Source organism: Nicotiana tabacum, chromosome 14 (genome assembly GCF_000715075.1).
Source record: "Nicotiana tabacum cultivar K326 chromosome 14, ASM71507v2, whole genome shotgun sequence".
Taxonomy (NCBI): Eukaryota; Viridiplantae; Streptophyta; class Magnoliopsida; order Solanales; family Solanaceae; genus Nicotiana; species Nicotiana tabacum.
This window is the reverse complement of record NC_134093.1, coordinates 78,913,147-78,922,718: the sequence shown is the minus strand read 5'-3', so window position 1 is coordinate 78,922,718 and position 9,572 is coordinate 78,913,147. Positions and strand designations below refer to the sequence as shown.

At 35.9% G+C, this 9,572-nt stretch overlaps 1 protein-coding gene across 2 annotated transcripts; it reads left to right on the top strand.

The window, feature by feature from the left end:
- Positions 1 to 1,127: 1,127 nt before the first annotated feature.
- Positions 1,128 to 8,919, top strand: LOC107824086 (protein IQ-DOMAIN 31). Of its 2 annotated transcripts, none has more exons than XM_016650810.2 (7): positions 1,128 to 1,687; positions 2,348 to 2,466; positions 3,714 to 3,983; positions 4,608 to 4,811; positions 5,846 to 5,926; positions 6,844 to 7,927; positions 8,632 to 8,919. In XM_016650810.2, the coding sequence occupies exons 2-7, from the start codon at positions 2,392 to 2,394 to the stop codon at positions 8,661 to 8,663; spliced, it is 1,746 nt and encodes a 581-aa protein (XP_016506296.1). In that variant the 5' UTR covers positions 1,128 to 1,687; positions 2,348 to 2,391; the 3' UTR covers positions 8,664 to 8,919. The 2 variants fall into 2 exon arrangements, with proteins under 2 accessions (XP_016506296.1, XP_075085791.1); XM_075229690.1 differs by lacking the exon at positions 1,128 to 1,687 and adding an exon at positions 1,707 to 2,021.
- Positions 8,920 to 9,572: the final 653 nt, after the last annotated feature.

Here is a 9,572-nt window from a genome sequence, read left to right as displayed (position 1 = left end):
GGACGTGTCACCATGATATTTTCGGAGCATAGACACATGGAATACCGGATGAACTGAGGATAACCCTGGAGGCAACGCAAGTCGATAAGCTACCTCCCCCACTCTTTTGTACGTGGCAACTTAACATGACACTGTGGAGATAAACTATAGGTTAATGAGTTATTCGCCACTACAACCTCACCTCCCCAATATAATGAAACCCTTATAATGAAACTCTTATTCTTCGCTCTTCAGACATTATGACAAAATGCAAAACAACTTAACGAAGAAATATTTCAGACGACAATATTTGTGAATGGATTTTTAGAAAATCCTTAACCTCTTTAAATAAGGCAAAAACTAATCCGGAAATTTTTCAGGTATAGCGCTTTAAATAAGAGCGCTATACCAGTTAAATTATTGTTATATCAGTTAAGCCTAGAAGAATTATTGGTAGACCTACATAATATGTATAGCGCGGTAAGGAAAAACGTTATATATATAACGCCTTTTAAAAGGGCGCTATACCTTAACAGGCAAACAACCGTTAAGGTATAACGCCCTTTAAAATGACGTTATATATATATTTTGGTCATTATATTTTTTTTCCACATAATTTAGTTTTTTGAATCCAAAAAAACCACATTTTGGTTCCGGACTCGTTTTGTTGCGGGGAGCCTATACGTGACTCTAGTATCGTGTAGGGGTCAACTTGTTTGTAGAGAGACAAGACGCATAAAATGGAACAAAGTAGTAAAATTCCTAAATATTTTTTTTTTTTTTTTTTTTAAAGTTAAAACTTGTCCAATTATGTTACGTAGTTAGTAAATCTAATTCTTGATTTAACATCACAATATCTGAATGACAAGTTTGACTCAGATATTACAAATATCTGAATAACACTTTATATTAAGTACACTTCGTACTAGTTTTGCCGTATCCCAGACGTAAAACGACATCGTAATTCTCTGGGATTTTCAAATTTGACGCCAAGATAATGCGTACTCCTACTTTGTTTTTTGGGGGATGATACGTACTTATTATAGAACTCACCAACTTTACAAAAAGCGACTGTATAACCACACAGTCACAAGCTGTATTATATACTGGGAAAACAAAACAAATAAATAAAAAATACACAGTACCCCTACTGGTGTGAAGTGAGTAGTGAGTAGTGAGAAGAGACAGAGAAGTAGCAGAGAAGAAGCGAAGGGGTGGGAGGGGTCCATTTTGCTTCAGTGCACGAAAATAACTCATTTCAGTGTATTGCATTTTTTTTTTGTCAACTTTCATCTCAATCAATCTTTTTTAAACTCTTCCTTCTGCTTGTAACTAACTCTACCAATATCAGTGTGCTCTCTTTCTATTTCTCTTTGCAGCTGAGCTATGCTTCGACTTTTAACATAAGGACCTCAAATTTTCAGCTACTTCTCAGATCCGCACCACATTCTTCTCAAAAACTTCTACATTGTCTATAATTATTCTTGAATTCCCTTTTTTCTTTTGGTTTTATTGTAGATCTTGCTTAATTTCAGTGCGTTTCTTCGCTTGTCTTAGTGAATTCCTAATATTTTAAAAAAAATCTTTTTCTGCTATTTTCCGTTCAATCTGTTGGTTGAGGAAATTGAATTGGTGCCCTTATTACATTTTCTGTACCTTTTTTGACGACTGTGGTTTCCGGGCCAGCTTGTACGCACAATTCCACCTGGTAATGTTTTTCGTCTCCATTGTGATTTGAACTTGAGAACACTAGGCCAAGGGTGCTATCTTTTTCTTGCACTTTTCCCTCTTATTTGGATGGGATTAACTTAGAATCCTTATAATTTCATTTTGTGCTTTCACTCCTCTGCTCATTTCCACCTTTTTTCTAGTGATAAGTTTGGCTTGTTTGGACTGGCGGTGCTAAAATATCACGAGCTATTGCAATGAGAAAATACATGTAGGTCATTAGAGTAGCTGATAAATTTCTCCTCTAGAGTCCAAGTAAGTTGATGATCTCGATTAATACGTGCAAGATCAATGAGTGGACTAGCAGCGAAACTGTAAGACATTCTTTGTAGAGGTTCACTTGCATTGCAACACGGAAGTCATAAAGAAATTGATTTTTGCAGCTTCATGACTGTGTGAAAAAAAGATCACCTTTTTACAGCTGCAAGCTTGTTAATCCCTGAGCTGCTGAATCTCTTAAAAAAGTGTTTGCTTCCTATGGATAGTCATCTTTATATGGTGTCTTCGGAAATGAATATTGCCGTTAATACTACGTGTATAACTTAAACTCAAAATTCAATATGTGCGCACTACCATATATTTAACTAAGCTCTAAAAGCATTCTTCTTCTTCTTTTTTTAAATCTTTTTGATTAATGCAGGATTGAGTTGAAGTCCCATTGTTCCCAGCGTCAGGCTTTTAGTAATGGGGAAGTCTCCGGGAAAATGGATCAAGGCTGTGCTTTTTGGGAAAAAGTCATCCAAGTCTAGTTTGTCAAAGGTGTGAGAGGCTTTTATTGTACATTAGTGTTCTTGGCTGTCTCTGGCTGCAATAGTCAGTGTTTTCTAGTCTCAGATATTGCTACCGGGCTGGTTGTCGAAGACAATATATTCTCTCTCTTCCCTGCTCTTGTTGTTTTCCCTTATAAAAATGAATCCTGGATGCATGAAAATTACTTTCTGGCTGTGCTTTTAAAGTTATACGTTTTTTTTTATCTCTTTTATGAAACAATTTGCTACTTGTGTTAGATTTGACCTTTGGGAAATTAGAGACTTTCATGGATTATTAAGTAATCATCTTAGCTACTGGCTGTAAACACCCCCCCCCTTCCCTTTCCCCCTTTTACTTATGAAATCGTTGATATTTTCATGATTTCTTTTTATATCATTTAGGGACAATGGCTTGATGAAATTTGAAGAACAAGATTATTAAAATCAGGTGCAAAATAAAACATTACTAGAGTGCAATGAAATTCATATGATTTGGTTGTGAGAGTAAAGAAGTGGGATGCAAATGTAATCTCTAATATATTAAGCTACTTATCTTAAAAAATTAATACTCTTCCGTTCCAATTTATGTGTCATACTTTCCTGGTTATTCTGTCACAAAAAGAATATCATACTTCCTTATGTAGAAGCAAATTTACTTTAAGTTTTCTGATTTACCCTTAACAAGATGATTTATAGCCACACCAATTTCTAGGAGCTGCTAAGCGCCCAGACCCAGAAATCAGTGAAAATGGAGTTCTTGGTACCAATCAAGCAGAAATAATATGAATAGCGAGCCAGTACTATATTTATAGATTGGAAAGAAGGGGCTCTCCAAAGGCGATGAAGGCACACATATTCAAAATCTCGGCTCCCCTCGAGGAAAAAGCAGGATACATAGTTGAAAGGGTGAACAAGGCCGAGTGCCTTCAAAGGTTGCTCTAGTTGCGTGAAGCCTTGTGGATTGATTGTGGGTGATGGCTTGTTTTTTTACCACAACTTTCAAAAGTCTTCATTTCTTTCTTAAACTCCGTGCCTAGTCAAACACCGCTATATAAATTGGGACGGGGGAGTAGTAAATAACCTACGTACCAAGCCTCAGTTTTAAATTATTCCACTGCTTTAACTCTAGCAATTTAAGCCTGTACACATTTATTTGAAATACTCTTTAGTCCAAAGTTTCCTTTTCTTCGTATCTATAATTTTGCTTAAGAATATTTTTCGAAATATTTACCATCTCAATCTGTGTTCCATATGTAGGACATCAGCGGTGAGAAAAGGTTTGTGACAAAGGCATTTGTGGGGGATCTTGCCCCTAATCCACCAATCCAGAATGTTGATAGGGGTTCTGAGACTGCAGTGGAGAAGGGGACAAGCATTGGCATCACATGTGATAGTGCTGCTTTATCCTCTGTGATACAAGATATAGAGTCGCAAGTTACAAATGGAGCGCTTTCAGCTGATGATGCCGAGTTAAAAAGGCTAGAGCAAGCTGCAACAAAAGCACAAGCAGCCTTTAGGGGTTACTTGGTAATGTTCATAGCACATCATATCACTATTTGATGAACAGTGGTGTCTTCACTAAAAATGCCAATATCCGTTGGTTAATATTTGACTTAGTTTACACTTGCGAATACATTCTGAATGTACATCCATATATGCATAAATTTCTAAAAGTGTAAACAAAATATAAAGCCTTTTATTCTGTTTATCAGGAGTTTTTTTGATGTTCTATGATCTTCTGCATTGCTATTTTCTGTGTGACTAGGAGTTTTATTCACCAAACAGTGATTGGGGACTTGAGTAAATGCATCCTCATGATGATCCAAGTTTCAGATGCACTAATTGGGTGTATTTGTGTTTCTTATTTCTTTTACTTTACTTTACTTTACTTCTGGATAAGAGAGGTGTTTCTCTTTATGTATATCAAATTTCAAATAGAATCCGATATAAAGTCTAGAAGCTAAATCTATATATCTTGCTTGCCTGCCTGTCTGCAGGGTTCAGTATTGCTATAAGTAGAATAAGTGGTTTACTAAAAACTGAAAAAACTCCAATGCTTTTAGTTTCTTCTAATTACAAGCAAATAACCCACCTTGAATTGTTCTTTTTGTTGAAGGGGACCATAACTTATGTACTTGTAACATTTGTCAGGCTCGTCAGGCATTTCGAGCACTTAAAGGCATTATACGGCTCCAAGCTCTTATTCGTGGGCACTTGGTAAGGAGGCAGGCAGTTGCTACTCTACGCTGCATGCGGTCAATTGTTAGTGTTCAGGCATTAGCTCGTGGTCAAAGGGCTAGACTTTCAGATCCCGCCCATCAGGTCCTTAGGAGGTACAATTACGGAGAACTTAAGGTAAGTCTTGGAATAAATGTCTTATTAAATGCTTTTGTGAAAATGTCCTCCTTTTTCTTGCTCATCTCCCGCCGCTATTCTCGTCTTGTTTCGTGAAAGCATTGTTATAAGAATGAGATTGACTCGATCTTTATGAGCAAAGATTAAGGAGCTAGTTTGACATATTATACCTGTAGGCTAGAAGAAAGTTCTATTTAACATTAGTTGGACCCCAGAATCATAGTGCTGGTCTAAGCTTGGATAAATGAATTTGATAGTTTAAGTTATAAATTTATGATTTCATATTTTCTAAAACTTAAAAGAATTTTTGACAGTGCCTGTGTTTCTAATAGTGTGTCAATCACTAAGTTGTTCCAAAATGAATAGTGTCACATAGAATTGGATGTGGGATTATCTTCAATTGCCATCTATTTCTTTTTGATGAAGAATCTTCAATTGCCATCTTCGAATGCATTATTAAAAATATGAATCTTACATAAGCAGAGTTATTTCTTATTGAAGCAATCACGGTCAAATATTTTTTTATGTTCTGTAATCTTTTCTACTTTCTTTAAAAGTTCTTTAACTATGTATGAACTTTTTTGAGCATTTACTTAGTTTCCATCCCAATTTGCTCCATCTAATTTCCCTTTTCGTCATCTTAATCTACTTTACCAATTTCCCCCAAGTATTCTGCCTCTTAAGAATTCAAATCAATAAAATGAGTCTCTAAATGGGACCAGTTAAATTTGTACATAGATCATGCTTTTCTTATATTGAGCATACCCTCTTCATCCAATGTTTTCACTTTGAAAGTATGAGGTCCCATCCCAAATGGTGTTTTGTCACTTTTGATAAAGTTAGCGGAGCACAAAATGCAAAGTTTGACTTTGTTGCCAGCGATCACCATGAACATGTATCAGATCTGCTAATGTGCCTCTGTTCCTGTTCTTTTACCTTGATAAGTTTCTGGATAGTTTTCATGTGTTTTACACATGATATATAATATGTTTGTGCTATTGACCCTGCATTATGTGTGTTCTCTGTTTGACCAGGATGCTAAGCAGGTGGACTTAACTGTTGTAAGCATGTCTGTTAGGCCAGAAAAGCTAACAGCTAGTGCATTTGTTTGCAAGGTATTGTTGACCTTTTCTCCCTCAGATGAAACAAAACAGAAAGAATCCATCTTAGAAGGTTAGAATAACCTGGTATCTGATATATCTTCAACTTTCTGTTTCTTTAATATATAATAAGTTGATTTTATAATAAGTTGTAATAGAGTAACACTGTCTTTTTATCTTTTCCTGCATTGTAACCTTTGCATCTTCTTGATGCCTTATGTGAAATCCATTACCTTATCTAAAAAAATAAAAATAAAAAAGTTGATTTTATAAAAAGGTTTGTTTTGTTTTATTGGATAAAGAGATTTGATATTCTGCACATATGCCCAAGTTCCCAAATAATCCTAACTTCCTCTGCATCATGTCCATCTTTTACTACAACTCGCCTTGTCTGAATGAGTATAACTGATGCCTCTTTTGGCCCTTTAGTGATCTGGAATATTTTGGATTTGTCTTTATTGTGATGATAGTCATAGTCTTCTCAGGTCAATTTGATAGTGCCTTGATGCCTTCCAAGTCAGCTGAAACCAGAAAGTTGTGATACTATATTTGCCGAGGAAGTTAAATATGTGTAGTATCAAATCGGTCTTTGATGCCTTAATCCTTGGAAAAGAGTTATTTACTAGTTGAGAGGTTGTTCAGGTTCTTGTTCATGGTATATTAAGAGTTGTCAGGTACCAATATATTCTGAAAAGAATAGTAGGATTACGGTAAAGGAAGAAGTGTTCACGCAGAGGGAGGAAGGAGGGGAGTTGCTTCAAATGACAAAAGCTAATACCATATGATGTACATCACTAAGCTCTAATGATATTTCTTCTGAAATGGATGTGAAGGATAACAAATGAACGTAGTAACTGATGACAAGTAAATAGTAAAATATTCTTTCTGTAGACATGAATATAATTTGACAGTTCTATTGTTTCTTGTTTTAGCTTCATGCTGCAGTGCCAATCGCCATGCCCTTGAGCCTTCAGTATGATGAGTGTGAACCTAATTCAGTTTGGCAGTGGCTTGAACGCTGGTCGCTATCTCGCTTTTGGGAGCCACTTCCACAACCAAAGAAAGTTGTTGACACAAAGTCACAGAAAAAACAAGCCAGCGTACAGACTGTTGGGACAGAAGTAGTAAGATCAAAACGGAGTGTCAGGAAGGTTCTTTCAGCAGCAACTGGTGATGCTAGTACTGTAAGTTCTTCTGAACCTGAAAAAACCAGGCGTAACATGAGGAAAGCCATGACTCATAAGATAGAATCAGTGCAAGATCAACCTCAAAATGAACTTGAGAGGGTCAAACGGAATCTAAGAAGAGTTACTGCAGCTGTGGCAACACCTCCAGAAAAGTCAGACGCAGAAACTGATAAGGCACGACAGATTCCTATTCCAGCTCAAGCTCAGGCAAAAACCTCAATATCCTCAGCTTCTAATGTTGGTGAAGTACTGGTGGTTAATTCTCCTGAGAAAACAAGTGATTCAATTTCTGAAATTGACAATTTAGCTTTGACTGAAGCTCTGAGTGATTCAATTTCTGAAATTGACAAGTTAGCTTTGACTGAAGCTCCTATGCAAGTAGCTGGGGAGGAACCAAATGATGTGTTGCATGATCATCATCCTACAGTTGAGCAACAGCAATTAGAAGAGGAAAATGTTGGTAAGAGCAAGAACAGTCCAATTGTTAATGAGGAGCTTAGCTCCAAAGAAGATCAAACTAGTAAAGAGAGAACTAGGAGGAGGCGATCTCTTCCATCAAAGGAAGAGAACTCTGAGAATATCTCTCAGAATACACCAAGTGTACCCAGCTATATGGCATCAACTCAATCTGCAAAGGCGAAGCTTAAAGCACAAGGGTCTCCTAAGGTAAGTGAAGATGGAGCTGAAAATGGTGTTGTCCGGCGTCATTCTCTACCATCCTCTACCAATGGCAAAATCAGCTCATTGTCACCTCGGGTGCAAAGGCCTGTTCAAGCAAATGGAAAAAGTGGAAACAAGAACAACAGATCAATGTCAGTTTCTAAAGATGGTAAGAAACTAAGAATACAGACTTCTCTTTCCAAGTTTGCCTTTTATAGGAAAATATACTTTCTTGTTGAGTTGTATGGAAAGTTTTGAAATTTCCTTTTGATGACGCAAAGCTGCCTCAAATTAGTTCCTTCATTATTGCTTATATGTTAATTGAAATGTTTTTTAGTTTAAATAAATCAGAAATAAAGTTGCTTATCAAAAAAGTAAATCAATATTTAATTTACAAGCTTGAATTTAGTCAGGTCAAGTAAGCTATATCTGGAAAATTTCTTCTTCTTAATTAACTTATTTCAATCATTGATGATTAAAATCCATTCTTTAAGACTGGATGATGCTGCGTCATTGTTTCTTTGTGATCACCTCTATGCTGGTTCATGAAAGTCTATCTCTCTCTCTCTCTCTCAGGCGCCAATTAGAACTATCAAACCACTTGCATGTGTATAATGGATTAATGTGTATTTCTTTTATTGCTGTGTTTTTGATGTCCTCTTTCTTGTTTTCTTTTCAATTGGTTCTTGTAGTCATTAGGTCAGATGTTTACGAGCTCTTTAATTTTCATTGACTTGAATAACGTCACCTTCTGAATAGAACTGTATGGATATAGAGGACATATATAACTGACTCCAACAAGTTTGAGATTGAGGTATCATAGTTGAGTAGTGTCATCAACTCCTCAATGATTACCTTTTTTTGCGTTTGCAGAAAAAGCGTTTCAACCTGGTTGGAGGAGATGAGTTCAACAATTTGCTCAATCAACAAACAGTAATGGTGCATGTGGTGGCAACTTTGTTTCTTGTGCTATCTTCAAAAGTTTAAACTGCTAATTCAGAACAGCTGTTGTTTGATATCATTAGCATCTTTATCATGTTTCCATTAGTGGTGTGGGTTTGTTTGCATGAGAATGTACAGTTGGTTGTAGAACGAGAGAGAATGTTTCAGTTAACAGCATGTATTTTTTATTTTTTATCTACTGTTTTTACTTTTTACTAATTGATGCGGTAAGCCCCATATGCTTTTGACATAATTACCTTGAAGAGTATATTGTGCATTCATAAATATGGAAAGAATGGGTTTATGACATATTACAAGTGTTCTTTTAGTCGTGTTACACATTGTAGTGTCATTTTCCACCATTAATTACATCTGCATGACCTAGAAGAAATTGGCTGCTAAACACGTTCATATCGGGCATTGTACCACCTAAAAAGTTTTTCATTCAGAATAGAAAGCAAAAAAATAAGAAGAAGTGAAATTACTAGAGAAACATGTATTTTTAGAATATTCATTCGATAAATGTGGTTGTATACCTTAAATCAGATAACAATTAAATTTGTACGCGGTTTTAAGGATACATGGATTGATTCAACATAAATAATTAAGAATATTAGATAAATGAATTAAAGACAAGATGAACTATCAAACCAGTTATGATGTTATGGCCTAGCCCGAACCTAGGTTGAACAATAATTTTGCCCTCGATTGGACCCTTGGCTCGAGCCCAGTTATGAACAAAGAACAGAACAATTAAATAAGAACTTTTGTAGTAGCTGGAAAGCAGAGAATAAATTTGTATTGCTTTGATTCGTGTGTTGCAAACTTGCAATGTGAGTTACAAAAGAAAAACTGCCCCTTTATATAGTAGG

Excerpts from the sequence above, each read along its gene's own strand:
- LOC107824086 (XM_016650810.2), top strand. The coding sequence starts at position 2,392 with ATGGGGAAGTCTCCGGGAAAATGGATCAAGGCTGTGCTTTTTGGGAAA. Across the intron at positions 5,927-6,843 it reads CTAGTGCATTTGTTTGCAAG|CTTCATGCTGCAGTGCCAAT; the intron begins GTATTGTTGACC and ends TTCTTGTTTTAG. Across the intron at positions 7,928-8,631 it reads AATGTCAGTTTCTAAAGATG|AAAAAGCGTTTCAACCTGGT; the intron begins GTAAGAAACTAA and ends TTGCGTTTGCAG.